General features: G+C 40.5%; 2 protein-coding genes across 3 annotated transcripts in view; one reads left to right on the top strand and one right to left on the bottom strand.

Annotated features, from left to right (window-relative positions):
• The first annotated feature begins 301 nt into the window (after positions 1–301).
• Positions 302–8,765, top strand: LOC135115356 (ubiquinone/menaquinone biosynthesis C-methyltransferase UbiE-like). Of its 2 annotated transcripts, none has more exons than XM_064032034.1 (8): positions 302–501; positions 3,259–3,741; positions 4,408–4,557; positions 5,073–5,233; positions 5,739–5,918; positions 6,582–6,670; positions 7,703–7,814; positions 8,487–8,765. In XM_064032034.1, the coding sequence occupies exons 2-8, from the start codon at positions 3,576–3,578 to the stop codon at positions 8,586–8,588; spliced, it is 960 nt and encodes a 319-aa protein (XP_063888104.1). In that variant the 5' UTR covers positions 302–501; positions 3,259–3,575; the 3' UTR covers positions 8,589–8,765. The 2 variants fall into 2 exon arrangements, with proteins under 2 accessions (XP_063888104.1, XP_063888103.1); XM_064032033.1 differs by having other exon boundaries at positions 303–501; positions 3,349–3,741.
• A 129-nt stretch (positions 8,766–8,894) lies between these two features.
• LOC135115355 (beta-alanyl-bioamine nonribosomal peptide synthetase ebony-like) overlaps positions 8,895–14,766 on the bottom strand; it is a 28,486-nt gene continuing 22,614 nt past the window's right edge. Inside the window, exons 9-10 of the mRNA XM_064032032.1 lie at positions 11,587–11,691; positions 8,895–11,137 (exon numbers count right to left, since the gene is read on the bottom strand). Coding sequence (XP_063888102.1) covers positions 11,003–11,137; positions 11,587–11,691 — 240 coding nt within the window. The 3' untranslated portion in view covers positions 8,895–11,002. The remainder of the gene's footprint in view (positions 11,138–11,586; positions 11,692–14,766) is intronic.

Here is a 14,766-nt window from a genome sequence, read left to right as displayed (position 1 = left end):
TTTTAATGAGAGGCTTCAAGTCACACAAGCTTTTTAATGACTTCACATTAAATCACACAATAGATGAGACATTGCACAGTGTAAGCCACCGGACCAGTTTAAATTTGGCGCTTGAATAAGTAATATGTTGATAGAATGGATTATAATTTAGCTTTACATGTTTATACTTTACTGTAATTTACTTGTTTTATTTTCTTTTAGAATAGCATAATATGAGAGAAGTTGGTGCATATTACTGGAAGCGGAAAGACTATTGGGTGTGTAGTGCGCGCAGGCAGAGAGAGAGAGAGAGAGGAGAGAGAGTGAACAGACGTCAAGCATGGAGGGACGGTGTTTGAAGGGCGCTCGTGCATCTGTCTTATATAATCTTGATTTTCGCTGAACAAGACGGTGACGCGGGCCATGGCTACCTCTGTGTGATGGAGCAGGCTTGGTGTATACCGAGAGGTGCTTGGGAGTACCGGGAGCTGCTCATGTGGGCCAGAAAAGCTCATGATATTGGTAAGTGACCAATCCACCACTTGTGCAGCTGCTGGAGTTTGCACAGTTTCTTTTCTCAAGACGCCACTTTGTAATAGGTGGTAATTTTGCTAGTGTTGTTTTTATATAATAATTCCGTGTCACGCACAACAACGAAGTAGCATTGTTAGGTTACGTTAGTGCCCATGTTTTACTAAATTTTTGTCAAATATTACTTTTTCCCTTATTTTTTTTATTCCTAAAGCTCATAATCCACATATTTTCTCCTTTTTAGGAATACCTACTAACGTTCCTAACCGTCAGGACAAAATACCCATGAATTAATCACAACAGAAAATTGAAAACCATCGAAATTCAACTTAACAAAATGTTATCAGCTGCTCTCACTTATCATAAGCTAATACTGTCACTAAATGGACCCACATGACTATGCTTTTATATATGCTCGTCAAATATAACCGCCATTGCCTGGTTTTGGTGTGACGAAGGCTTAAGTGAGGCAGAATGGCATTTATCTTCCCTACTGGTACCGCCGCCATGATGGATTCGCCTGTTGGAACCTGTCGATATTCTCATTTATTTTATATTTTTCCAAACTTTTTTATTTCGGCTTCTAAGTAATGTTTTATGGTTTCTAAAAATATTTCGATATTATTGAAGTGTTTTTCTTAGTTCTGTACAAATATGTTGATTTTGCACGCGTTTTGTACGTATATAACGGTTGTTTCCTGGTGCATTTTTCATACCCTGTCAAATTATTTTTTTTTATTTAAGCTTGGAATTAAGTTTTTATTGCTTCTAAAAATTGCTCATGATTTTTTGGTGTTCTTGATTCCTGTTAAGGTAAGTGTGTGGCCTTTAGAATTATTTATAGCCCTGTTAAAAGTCGGTTTTTCATCGTTTTATTAAAATAAAATTTGTTTATTCCAGCTTGTAACTAACTTTAAATTATTTGTAAAAATAGTTCAGATTTTTTTAAGTGTTTTGCATTCCTGTTAAGTCAAATTTGTATGAGTAATTATTGTCTTTAACTATTTCAAAGTTCCAACATTTTTTCATATCTTTCACTTGGAATTTCTTTATTATTACTGAGGTTTGAAATGTTTTGATATTCTAGGTATTAGTTAAAGTATACGGCAAGTGAGAATATGTAAAGCAATCCAGTCTAGATGTAGTATTTCAAAATGCGATTTTCAAAATGAAATGACAACACACGTATATAACGGACCCTGTGACGTCATCAATCGGCATGACGTCATTAGACCGATACCCCCGTTCTTCCAGTCTCTCTTGGTCAATATTTAGTGTAGTCAACAGTGTTTTCCCGGTGTAATGAGAACACTGCTAAGTTTATTTGTGCATAGATGAGTCGTAGTTCCTGGATAAGTGTGTATAATGAGTGTGTGCATGTGTGTGGGGGGGTGGGGGAAAGTGAGGGAGCGGGGGTGTGCTGGGTGACCAGCAAGCCTGCCGCACCTCACCACCTGGCCTGTCACTGCTCCTGCCTGCCTGCCTGCCTGCTTCTTGTTGTTATGTGTGTGTGTGTGTGTGTGTGTGTGTGTGTGTGTGTGTGTGTGTGTGTGTGTGTGTGTGTGTGTTTCCCATAGGCTTCACCACCTCTTCAGTCCTCACTACCCTCCCTCTCCTTATCCATCCTCACTGTCACGCGCCCCCTCTCCCATTGTCTGTACTTCACTGTGTTTCTCAGTTTCAGTCTTTCCAGTTTAATGCTCTTTCTATCTTGCACCCATACTCTTGACTTGGTATAAAATATATGTACAGCCTTAGTGTTCTTGTATTCTAAACATAGCGTCATATGGCCTCTGTAGCCTGGCATAGCCCTCTTTTAGAATGTTACAATTACAATTACCATCCATTAGAGATGAATCCAGCAGGCCCTAAAGTGTCTTCACCTTGTAGGAGGGGCATGTGTTTAAGGTCCACGAATATAATATACTTTAATATAATAATAGGACCACATGAAGAGGAAGTAAGGAGAAAGGCAGCAGGTAAAGAAAGAAGAAACTAAAAAAAAAAAAAAATGTAATTAAAATAAACTTTGAAAATCACCCCAGAGAACAAGAATTAATAGTAAACTCTCCACTTTGCAAGAGGAGCATATGTTTCTAAGTTTTCGAATATAATACAGTAAGAACTGGAGTAGTAATAAGTAAAAAGAAATGACAGAGTTAAGGAAAGAAAACAATGCAAAAATCAACATAATTAATAAACTTGAAAAAAAGCCTCAAAAAAAAAAAAAAAGATAAGTAAAATCTCAAAAATTAAGGTAACCTTCCCCGGGGTGAAGACTGGTTGAAGCTCTCTTCCCCTTCTCCCCCCCCCCTTCTCCTCGCCATGTCAGAATAACCTCAAACTCAACAAGGGTTGCAGAGGCGGTTTTTATCCGTAATTGTGTGTAAATAGTCAGTATGGTGGGCACACAGGGCCACAGGGGAAGAGTAATAAATTATTGGGATAATTGCACCACTGAAGACTTTTAGTGACAAGTCCATTTTGGCGTGTGTATTTTCGCGTTTTATTTGTAATTAAGTGTTTATTATTATTATTATTATTATTGCTTGAATTAAATTAATATATTTGTTGTATGTTTGGTTCAAACATCTGATTTATTACGTCAAAACTTCATTCATAACTTTTGTGGGAATGTTTTGTTTGCTATGGTTTTTATCTTGCTTTTCATGTTTTGTGGTGAATGAAGCGTTTTGATAATGATAATGTGAATGATACGTATGAATAATTTTCTTCCTGTATTGTCAGATTTGAAACGCGGTACACGTGCCAGATTGGTATCCCTCACGTCTTCTCCCGTCTTGAAATTCTTAACTCAGCATCGGATTCTGCCCTCAGCCCGTCGCCAGCGTACTACCCCTCCGCATCAATTTGCGAACCCGTGAGGAAGGCGACAAACAAAACGTAGGCTGTAGACGGCAACAGTCACGCAAACTTTTGTGCTCAAATGCTGAAAAGAAGACACTGAAACTCTTAGCACGTAAAGGAAGATTGAGGAGAGTGACATAAGAAGTTACTCAAAACATAAGAGGTTCAAATAATAATAAAGCATCAGTTCCCTCAATATGTGGCCAGCGGGTCGTCGGATGGTGAGTGTGGTGCCTCGCCTTGCCTTCGCAGCGGCCCGGTGCACCGCCACGGCCTCGGGACACGCCAAGGGGGAGTACTCAACGGACAAGGAGACTCACTTCGGGTTTGAACATGTGTCAGAAGAGGAGAAGGCTCAGAAAGGTACACGCTTTCTCCTTCCCATGACTGCTTGCTTTTTTTTTTTTTGTTTTCTTCTTCTTCTTCTTCTTCTTCTTCTTCTTCTTCTTCTTCTTCTTCTTCTTCTTCTTCTTCTTCTTCTTCTTCTTCTTCTTCTTCTTCTTATTATTATTATTATTATTATTATTATTATTATTATTATTGTTATTATTATTATTATTATCTTTTCTGTTGTGTATCAATGATAGTCATTTCCTTCAGTTGTCTCTTAGGTTTTATGCTCAAATCTGACACCTACTTTACTAATAATCTGGTTTTATGGAAGTAAATTTAGCCTACTAATTTCAAGACAGACCATTTATTCCTGGGCAAAAACATGCTTTTCTTAAATCATTATCTCTTTATACCTTATTTCGTTGAGTATAAGTTGAGAGCTGAAGGTCAAATATTTAGTCAAAAGATTGGTGGTCAACCTAAACACAGGGATCAGATTTCTTAGTTTGAAAATTCAGGAATCCAAACATGATGGGAAGGGCCAGTTTAAACCTAACCCAACTTAATCCAACCAATCTCTTGGATGGAAATGCTTATATTATTTCAGTATTATCTGGAATATGTACATGGCCTGTTTAGACACTGTTGTCCTGTCTTGCACCACACATGCAGAATATATACTCACTTTTTTTCCAGTGCACAAAGTGTTTGAGAATGTGGCTGACAAGTATGACCTGATGAATGACCTTATGTCGGGCTTCGTTCACCGGGCGTGGAAGGACCACTTCGTTTCCCGTCTGCAGCCCAGACCCAACACAAGGCTGCTGGATGTGGCTGGTGGGACAGGTGAAGGCAGTAGTTGGATTGTGTATTTATAAATGATCTTCATAAAGTGAGGGCAGGTGTACTTTCTCTTCTCTGTCAGGGGCCAAGGGGTTGAGAGAGTGGTATGAATGGGTGAGAATCTGAAAATTATATGTCTTGTCTTGGCTGCCCGTAATTTTGTGGGAGACAGCCTTTGTATATGTATGTATGTATATATGTATGTATGTAATTCATATAAATATATCAATCATGGGTTCTGGATTTTATATTTAATGCATTTTTACTATTCTTTAAGTAATTTTTGTGGCTTTTGATTGCTAATGAGTTTTTCTGTTCATAAATCAGAATATGTGGCAGCTGATCATTTCTAACTTAAAAACTTGTATATTAAACATTTATAAGTTGCAATATTTCTGTGTGGGTAAGTGGTGCTTGATGAGGAGCAGAGGGGCAAAGACCAGATGTATGATATGTTTGGAGACAATGAAGGGGGCAGTCTTGTGCTGAAACTGACCATTACTTCCTTGTATTTCCAGGTGACATTGTGTTCCGCTACATCCAGCACCTTCGTTATGCCAGTCTGGGGGCCAGGGTGGGTGCTGCAGCCTCCCCTCAGCACACCACCACCACTGACAGCAGCACCAGCGACAGCAGCAGTAGTGACAGCGATAGTGACAGTAGCCAGCGACTGTATGAGGTTATTTCAAATCTTTTATTACTGACTAGCTAAAATAACAATCTAGCTTTGATATACTTGTGTGGAAAATTCATTCAAACTTGTGCAGGGAAAGACTTGGTCTCTGAAAAAGTAAAGTAATATGGTGTTAGTGTAAAGTTTGGCACTTGATAGATGTATTCTGGCAAGGCTTTAAGAAGAAAATGTGATGGTTAATGGAAAGAACAACATTTAAATCATATTGTAGTCTGTTTATCTTTTTGTAACATCATCATAGTCATCATCTGTTCTGTGATGTTCATCTTTTACATGTCTTCAGCTAGTTTCCAGGTTGTCTTTGGCTCTCCTTCCATCTTTCTTCAATTCCGGTACTCTTCTGAGCATGTGTATATCCTTGTAAAATGTGTAGGCAATTTGCTGCTTTAGTATATGTATGCAGCAGGTCATATCATGTTACAAGGAGATAAATTGACTATGAGATAATTGAAAATGAGCAGAGAGTTTACAGCAGGCTTTGTTTCTCCAGATCAGTGTCTGTGACATCAGCGAGAGCATGCTGGGTGTGGGGCGGCAGCGGGCAGAGGCTCTGGGCCACCGGGGCATCGACTGGGTGTGTGGTGATGCCCAGAAGCTTCCCTTTGAGGAGGGGGAGTTTGACTGCTACACAATAGCTTTCGGTATCAGAAATGTGGTGGATGTTCAGAAGGTGAATGAAACCAAAATTTTCTCCTTCAGTAGCTCTATATTTTCTTATTCATCTGGCTTGTGTGTGTGTGTGTGTGTGTGTGTGTGTGTGTGTGTGTGTGTGTGTGTGTGTGTGTGTGCGTGTGTTCCTGTGAAATTCCCAGGCTCTTATTTGCACATGAGTTATCCTTTAGTAACAAAGCAACCAGTGTCACTTGAGTTGTGGATGTTCAGAAGATAAATTAAATCAAAACTTGCTCCTTCACTAGCTCCATGTTTTCTTATTCATCTGTCTTGTGTGTGCTCTGTGAAATTTCCAGCTGTTTATTTACACATCACCAATTACCTACATCCTTTAATACCAAAGCAACCAGTATCACTTCAGCCAATAACATCACCAGATTGTCATGAGCTGACAATCTGGTGATGAGTGTGGAAATATTCACACATTCTGAAGGGTCAGTATAACAAATGCCATTAAGATAACCTAACCTTTACTGGATTGTATGAATAAAGGGAAAAATTAACATCAGCTATTTAAGTATCTGTACTGTTCTTTATAGCATCTCACTTTACTGGGATTGTCTGAAGGAAAGCTCAGTAAATTAACATCATCCTTGCTTTTCTGTTCTCATTGATGATGGCAAGTCACTGTAGTGGATTAACTGATGATTTGGTTCCTCAGGCGCTGGATGAAGCCTATCGAGTGCTGAAACCAGGGGGAAGATTCATGTGTCTGGAGTTTAGCCACGTGAAGAATCCGCTCGTGCGATGGTAGGTAGTGGTTGTGGTGGATGAATGGTGGTAGGTGATGGGTGAATGGTGGTACGTGGTAGTGGTGGATGGATGGATGGGTGGTGGTACGTGGTGATGGTGGTGGGTGTTTGGGTATGTGTGGTAATTTAATGTGGAAGTGATTGGCTATTTATCAATCAATTATAGATATTTACATTCCATGAAATTTGGATAAGCTACAGGTTAGTTGGCCATTTATCAATCAGTTATAGTTATTTACATTCCATGAAATTTGGATAAGCTGCAGAGTTACAATTTTCCAGTGAGGTATTTTTATTTATTTGTTTTTAATTTTTATTATTATTATTTTTGTGTTTTTTTGTGGTATATTCGACTTACTGTTTGGCTTCCTCAACTTTTGAGTATGTATTGCCCCTCTGAAGTGGCTCCAGGTATACATGTGCATTGTGCTATTATACACCTATTGCATAAGACACAATTACATTTACACTACCTGTTAGTAGAGTAAACAGTTACAGCAACAATAACAACAACAACATAATAATAATAATAATAATAATAATATTAATAATAATGATAATAATATTCAGTTTATTAATCTTGCCACCTTACAGTTGAAAATCCACCTATTACATATAACTCGCATATTAAAATACATACTGCATCTTCAGTATACATTAACCGTAAGGAAGAATCTTACAATTTGACGTGAACTGGCATGCCTGCAGTTCCAGACCTCACCATTATCACCCTACTTCTTTACTCTGTCATGTCACACTTGTTATAAAGCTGCACTAGTTGTAGTTTTCACTTACTCATCAACTCATGACACTGCTCAGGTCTCTCACTCTCTCTTCATCCCTGTGGACTTGGAGCTCACAGTAATTATATTAAACCTTATAGTGGCTTTTTACACTGCATTTAGTTTCTACCCTAGCTGTTTCTGACACACTGTTGGAGGGCCAGCCTGGTGAGAGAATGTGGTGAGTCTTCATCTGTATGTAAAAAATGTGTATGAGATGTCCAAAGTGTCTTGTGTTGCTCCTGCAGGGCATATGACCAGTACTCCCTCAACGTGATCCCCCCAATGGGCCAGGTTGTGGCTGGGGACTGGGCCAGCTACCAGTATCTAGTGGAGAGCATCAGAAAGTTTCCAGACCAGGTATGTTAAGGTGTCAATCATATCTGAGGTGTCCTGTGTTAGAGGATGTGTTCATTCCAGTAATATCTATCTGTTAACTCATAGATGAATGCTTGGGACTTGTGTGGGTGGCCTTACCTAAGTCACTCCAATGTGCAACAATTTACGACACTAAAAGCAATGCACAGTGTCTACAGGCATATACTGGAAAGCAAAAAAGGATTAAGTCTTTCATTGTGATATGTAACAACTCACAGCACTAAAAACATTGCATGAAATCTTCATAAGCATCTATAAGAAAGAAGGGAGATAACAAATAAAAGATTTTGCAATTTTTAGCCAGTACAGTGTTTGGGAGTCTCAGAGTAGTTAGTAAATAAGAAAAGATATGTCAAATAGCAGTGAAATGGTTATGAGAATTTATTTTCTATTGTCTAGCTAATGAAATGTTTACAGATAACTGTGGAACAAAAGAAATGTCTAAGAGTAGTTTGTGATTAAGGAAAGATATGTCAATAACAGTGAAAGGATTAAAACTTGATAATTTGATCCAGGCTTGTCTTCTAGTACAGAATGCTTCAGTTTGTCTTTGTGAGTCTTGTGTTGCCATGAGAACTTAAATCTATGATGGTAATGAGTGTGATAGAGATGAAAGCTTGTGTTGGTATCTCATATGTGCTTTGATAATTCCAGGAAACATTTAAGGAAATGATAGAAGAGGCTGGATTTAGAAACGTGACCTATGAGAACCTGACACTCGGAGTTGCTGCCATCCACAGTGGGTTCAAAATATGAATGTTGAGGGAAGGAAAGGTATGCCACTGTTGATACCTCCTTGTTACTAATTTATTGGTAGTTTGCAGTATTGAAACTCAAACCACAATGTACATAGATTTGTATAGATTTGTTATTTAATATAAAGTGATGTTGGTATTATATATGTCCAGAAATACACCACATTTGTACCACCAAGATTTGTTTTTGTGGCCCAAATGTTGCTATTTTAATTCAGCATTTCCCAAGGTCTAGAATGGTGGGGGATGGGCAGGAACTGGCTAGAGGGAACAGAAGCATACCACAACCTTCACATTTTTATATAATTTCCATTTCCTTTTTCCATTTGGGTACACTTTGGCAATGCTGATAGTAGCAGGGGCAGCAGTGGTGGTGGTGAGGTGGTAGTAGTAGTAGTAGTAGTAGCAGTAGTAGTAGTTGTAATAGTGGTGATGGTGGTGAGGATGATGGTGATTGCAAACCTTTCTCAGAAGTTTGATATTCAGCTAAATGTGAGCTTTTGTCTGAGCTTCTGTTGAAATGAAAGAGTTGTGAGGTATGCATAGCCACACAGCCAGACCATCTCCTGTATTATTTATTTATTTATTTACTTACTCATTGTGGAGAATTCTTGTTAAAGGCAGAATTTCTACAAGTCCGGTATTTTTCTATGAAGGTTCTTGTCAGTCCCAGTTTGAATTATGTTGGTTTTATATTCACACTTTTGCAAATTTGTGAGATAGACAGATTTACCAGTCTTATTACTATATATTTTTCAACTGCCATCCTTAGTGAAGACATCTAGTCTATACATCCTTACCTTAACCTTCCCTTCTATAACTTTCCCATCCTGAGTGAAAACATCCAACCCACACATCCTCATCCTTTCTAGATCCTCTCTCCTATGACCTTCTACAGTCTCACAGATTCATTGTTTCTGTAAATCTCTGGCTCTTTCTATATTCAGCTCATTAGGTTAAAAAGCTAAAAACTGGGTAAAAACATGGTGGTCGGTGATGGTGGTGGTGGTGGTGGATGGTGATAGGGGATGATGGATGGTGATAGATGGTGGTACTTGATTTTGAATAATGACAATTGCTGTGCTGTTTCCTCTTGCTTTGCTGTTAGAATAGTTTCCTTTTTATTTTTTAAGTAAGAGGGGTGCTGGCCAAGGGTGACAAAATTTATATAGAAAAAAAGCCCACTGAGATGCCTGTTTAAGAAGAGTAAAAAAGATTGACTGTATTGGGTTGCCAGGAGTTGGTGTTTGGAGGGTAAACAGTCTGGTGGTCTTCGCTATACTTGTGTTCCTCGTGAAAGTGAAGCAGATGATCAAGGTGAAGTGAAAGACGACATTTTGAAGGTACAATGGATATGTTTTATTACTGATTCAATAGATATTTAGATTTTTTGTTCCACATAGGAAATTAGAATGCTGAAAAAGTTGATGGAGTAAAAAGAGCCATTATGAAGGTATAGTAGTCATGTTTTGATAGTGACTGAGTAATTCTTGTATTTTGATTTCATGCCACAGAAGCTGTTGTTGTAAGTAGACAGGTTGTATTCCACACCTCCCTACATTAGGAGTGTCACATTACAAACACTTTTGAAGCAAATATTAAGAGCTGTGATGAGACAACATTGAGTACACAGTGAGGGAAGCTTGGAGGAGTTGCAGCTTGGTTCATGCAGACTGTTGTGAAGGGTTGTCAGTGCAGCAGAGCACAGCACATGGGAGACTCACACACCTGGTGCACTTGGTCAGGTGTTCATCAGGAGGACAAATTGGAGGACTTTTGTTGTTTTGTCTTTCAGCCAGAAGAGAGGATGGATGAGGTGTCCAAGTCTTTCTTTGGCTGCTTGGACACACACACACACACACACACACACACACACACACACACACACACACACACACACACACACACACACACACACACACACACATTTGGCACCATTTGTGGAATGTTAATATTATCATCAAAATAATATACATGATAACCCATGTCTTGACTCTGTCTGGAGAGGTGACCCTTTATGTGAGTCATCAAGAGGAGCCACAGTCACCAGGCTTGTTGTGAGGATTACCAGGAGGAGTTATGGAGTCACCAAGTCATGATGAAGGTCTCAAGATATCTATGAAGGTCACTAAGTGGTGTTTGAAACCACTGGTGGGTGTGTAGGTGGTCATCGGGGTCACTAGATGGTTACAAAGGTTAGTAGATGGTTAAGTTGGTCACCTGGTGGTCATGGAGGTTACTAGTGGGTTGTAAGTCAGTAGATGGTTAAGTTGGTCACCTGGTGGTCATGGAGGTCACCAAGTGATGAGTTTACTACAGGCAGTCATGAAGTTCATAAGAAGTCATGTCAGTCAGAAGTGTCTGAGGTGTCCCTGGCCCCTGAGGGTGAGCAGGAGGGCAGCATGGGTGGCAGGCTCAGAGTGTCCTGGTCATGGCCACCAGCAGGAGATGGTGGGGCAGGGAGGCAAAGGGACGCCTGCCACCATGCACAAAGGAATTCACCCGCACAGCACCCGTCCTCTCATACCCCAGGAAGGTCTCACACAGCAGCTGTCAGGGAATAGAGTGGTGGTCTGTGATGGTCTGTACAGCTGTGAGGTAACCACAGCACACTCCATCATCAGCTTGTTAAGACTGAGTTAGTGGAGAGCCAGATTTGATGCATGTATGGGCAGAGATGACTGGTGGACTTCACTATGTGTTGCAGAAGGACTGCCACATGTAGACCTTCTGGCTATCTTCTGGTGTCCTTATGTTATAATTTTCTGGTGTTTTTTTAATAGTTTAGTGTCATTATAATATTACATTGGATTACACACGTACATCTTGCAGCATAAAGTATGATCTTTATTTCATCTCCTCGTAAGCAATGGAAATATTGGTCACATTTTGTTAATGGTGTCATCTTATAGGACAAAACACTGGTGATTACTGTACTTGTGTGTGTGTGTGTGTGTGTGTGTGTGTGTGTGTGTGTGTGTGTGTCACCCAGCACCCACCTGGTTGAGAGGGTTGGAGTTGACAGTGAACACGCCATGGTACAGCCTGTTCTTGGCCAGCCTCACCACCTCCTTCTCCAGGTGCAGCGACAGACGTACATTGTCCTTAGTGTGAGAGAGAAGTGCCATTATTATCATTGCTGCAGCTACTACTACTACTACTACTATTACTACTACTACTACTACTACTACTACTACTACTACTACTACTACTACTGTCATCCTCATTGTCATTAAAGCATACAAATCCCAAAACATATATGTATCTATCATTTTCTGTTCATCATAAAGGGAGGCTCAAAGAAACAGATTAAAAGGAGAATCTTTCCTCTCTGGACTCTATATTGCGGATTAGTAATCATTGTGTGAGAAGGAGGTGGAGGAGGAGGAGGAGGAGGGGAGATAGAAGAAGTTGGGAGAGTGTGAAAGATAAACAGCAGAATATTATGGTTTTGTAGGATATTGAACTGAAGAGCAGGAAGTGGAACATATGTGAGAGGTGGCTAAACAAGAGGCATTAGGAGAGTGGTGGGGAGGAGGTGTGAGGGAGGTGCCGGCAGTGAGGGAGAAAAGGAACAGAAGGGGATGGACAAGTGGTATGACTGAAGCCAGGTGGGGGTGCTTTGGTGACTATTGTTGGGGATTCTTCAAGTTTATGTATCTATCCATCAGAAGCTTTCCCCTGGAGCCTGCAGGAAAGTGTGTGTTGCAAGGCTGCTTTCCTGTCAATATTGTTATCTACATAGTAATATTAAAGTTCTCAGTGTTTTTCTGTGATGTTTTATAGCAGAAAATGTGTAAAGATATGATCACATTGAACTTGCCAGCAGTTTGGAGATAGAAGAAAACTAAGCTTGTCATCAGTTTAATCAAGAATTACAAAAGTTCGAAGGTGGTTGGGAAATTTAACCAAAAAAATAACTTAGAGATAGAAAAGAACAATTAAACTCCCCATCAATTTAGTCATTACCTCAAAAATCCAAATTTACGATTAATATAACCACTTCAAACTCAGTTCCCACCACGACCAACCCCTGTGAAGCTTGCCAGTGGTCCAGGTGTGAGGGTGGGGTGGGTGGAGCTCCGGTATAGCCACCATCAGCCTCCCTCCATGATAAAACCTCTCAAAATTTCACTAATCTGCCGGATCCTCGTTTCTTTCACGCCTCCCTTGCTGAACTTAAGAATTGGCAGTGCTAATGGGGCTGGCTGGGAGCAGTAAAAGAGAGAGAGAGAGAGAGAGAGAGAGAGAAGTTTCCAGGAATTATCAGTAAAGTGCATAACGAACTTGAGGGAGTGAGTGAATAGCTGGGTGAGGAAGAGAGGGAGTGAGTCATTGGGGGCCGGCACCTCAGTGGACCTTTTTTGTATTATAATTTTTGTTGCCCTTGGCCGGTGCCCCTTCTACATAAGAAAATAAATAAATAAATGAATAAAAGAGTGAATGAAGGAGAGAGGGAGAGTCACTGAGTAAGAGGGAGGGAGTGCGTCAGTAGTTGGCAAGGATAAGTGATACAAGGCCAGGAATGGAGTAGCTGGCTCACACATACACAATACCGGAGTAAATAGAACGACGGCGCTACCTCTCCCGCCGAGAAACTGCCGTGAGCTAGAATCGAGCCCGTAATCTCAAGGGCATGAGGCGAGCATTGCGCCACAGAGCCAAGTGAAGGAAGGAAAATGAAGGAAGCCACGAAGGGGAAAAAGGAGGAAAAAGGAAGTAAAGGAAAGGGAGGTGGAGGAAGAAAGTGAGGAAGGGAGGGGAAGTGAGTGAAGGAAACCATGAAGAAGAAGAGGGAGAAAGGGCAAGCGAAATGATGGAAAACGAGATGGGTAAAGGAAGGGAAAATGAAGGAAGCCACGAAGAAGCGCAAAAAGGAAGGAAAAGGATATGGATAAAGGAAGAAAGAAAGGAAGGGGAAAAAAGGAAAAGTGATTGTGATTGAGAAGTGAAGGAGATGGGGAGATGAAGTAAAGAAAAAAAATATATAATTAGGGAGATGAAGAGAGGAAGAAATGAAGGAAGGAAAAAAAAAGGAAGGAAGGAAGGGAAAACGAAAGGAAAACGTTATTAGGAAGGAGTAAAGGAGGTTGAGAAGGACTGACAAAGGGACGGGGAACAATGAATGGAGTGGAGAGGGGTGGGGGGGAGAGAGGAGGTGGTTAAAAGGGGTAGAGACAGGAGGACAGAGGGAGGACGTTGCCGAGGTGACACACACACACACACACGCACACACACACACGGCGGGATAAATTTTCCAGTGATATCCTGCTCGTTAAGTGATGTCGGTCAATATATTGGTCAGGTATCATCTGCAGCTGCGTGGGTTGAAGAGGAGGAGGAGAGGGAAGAGGGGGAAATGGAACAAGAGTGAAAATATAGAGGAAGAGAGAACATACACACACACGCACACCATAAAAAAAAAAAGCGGAAAAGAGAAAAGAGAAAAGAAGGAAGGAAAAGAGAAAAAAAAATGAAAGGAAGAGAAAAGGACTCCTACCCGAAAAAAAAATGCCACATGGAAGTAGAAAAAAGGGAGAAAATAAGGAAAAAAAAGAGAACGAGAAAACGAAGAAAAGTAAAAAAAGGAGAAAGAAAAAAATAAAGAAAGAGATGACAAAAAAAAAAAAGCAGATAGGATAAGAAGGAAGGGAATTAATGTAACGCAGGGGACAGCCAGAGAAGCCCACGCGTTGCAATGATGAGGGATGCGAGAGAGACAAGCGTGCAGCCTTACAACGGGAGGCAATCAGACCAAATGCCTCCCCGCCCCGAAACGCTCCAAGACACCCCGAGACACCGAGACACCGAGACACTCAACACGCCAGTTAACTAAAGCGGGCGAGTTGCCAAGGCCTGTATGAAGAAACGCTTTGCTCCCTTACCTCGGCAATTTTCCAAGGCCACGTAGATGACTACCCGGGTTCTCAAGACTGTTTCTCCTTTATTAATGCAGAAATATTGTTAACCTGTCACTGGAAACGTAAAATCATCCTCAAAATCCCGTGTAACTTTATCTAACTAGAGCTTTTTGAAAACAGAGGAGGAGAGGCGCAGAGGTGATTTAGAATACTGGCTCTTTTTGTTCTCACCTTGGGTATTTTCCACATAGATGATTATCCGGGTTCTCAACATCGTTTCTCCTTTTAGCAATGCAGAAGTTTTGTTTATCTGTCATT

Source organism: Scylla paramamosain, chromosome 29 (genome assembly GCF_035594125.1).
Source record: "Scylla paramamosain isolate STU-SP2022 chromosome 29, ASM3559412v1, whole genome shotgun sequence".
NCBI lineage: Eukaryota > Metazoa > Arthropoda > Malacostraca > Decapoda > Portunidae > Scylla > Scylla paramamosain.
Note: the sequence above shows the minus strand (reverse complement) of the source record. Positions and strands in the feature narration are given on the sequence as shown.

Bases quoted from the DNA above. Each gene is read 5' to 3' on its own strand.
- LOC135115356 (XM_064032034.1), top strand. From the start codon at position 3,576: ATGTGGCCAGCGGGTCGTCGGATGGTGAGTGTGGTGCCTCGCCTTGCC. The intron at 5,919-6,581 runs GTGAATGAAACC...TTGGTTCCTCAG, and splicing joins ATGTGGTGGATGTTCAGAAG to GCGCTGGATGAAGCCTATCG. The intron at 7,815-8,486 runs GTATGTTAAGGT...TGATAATTCCAG, and splicing joins TCAGAAAGTTTCCAGACCAG to GAAACATTTAAGGAAATGAT.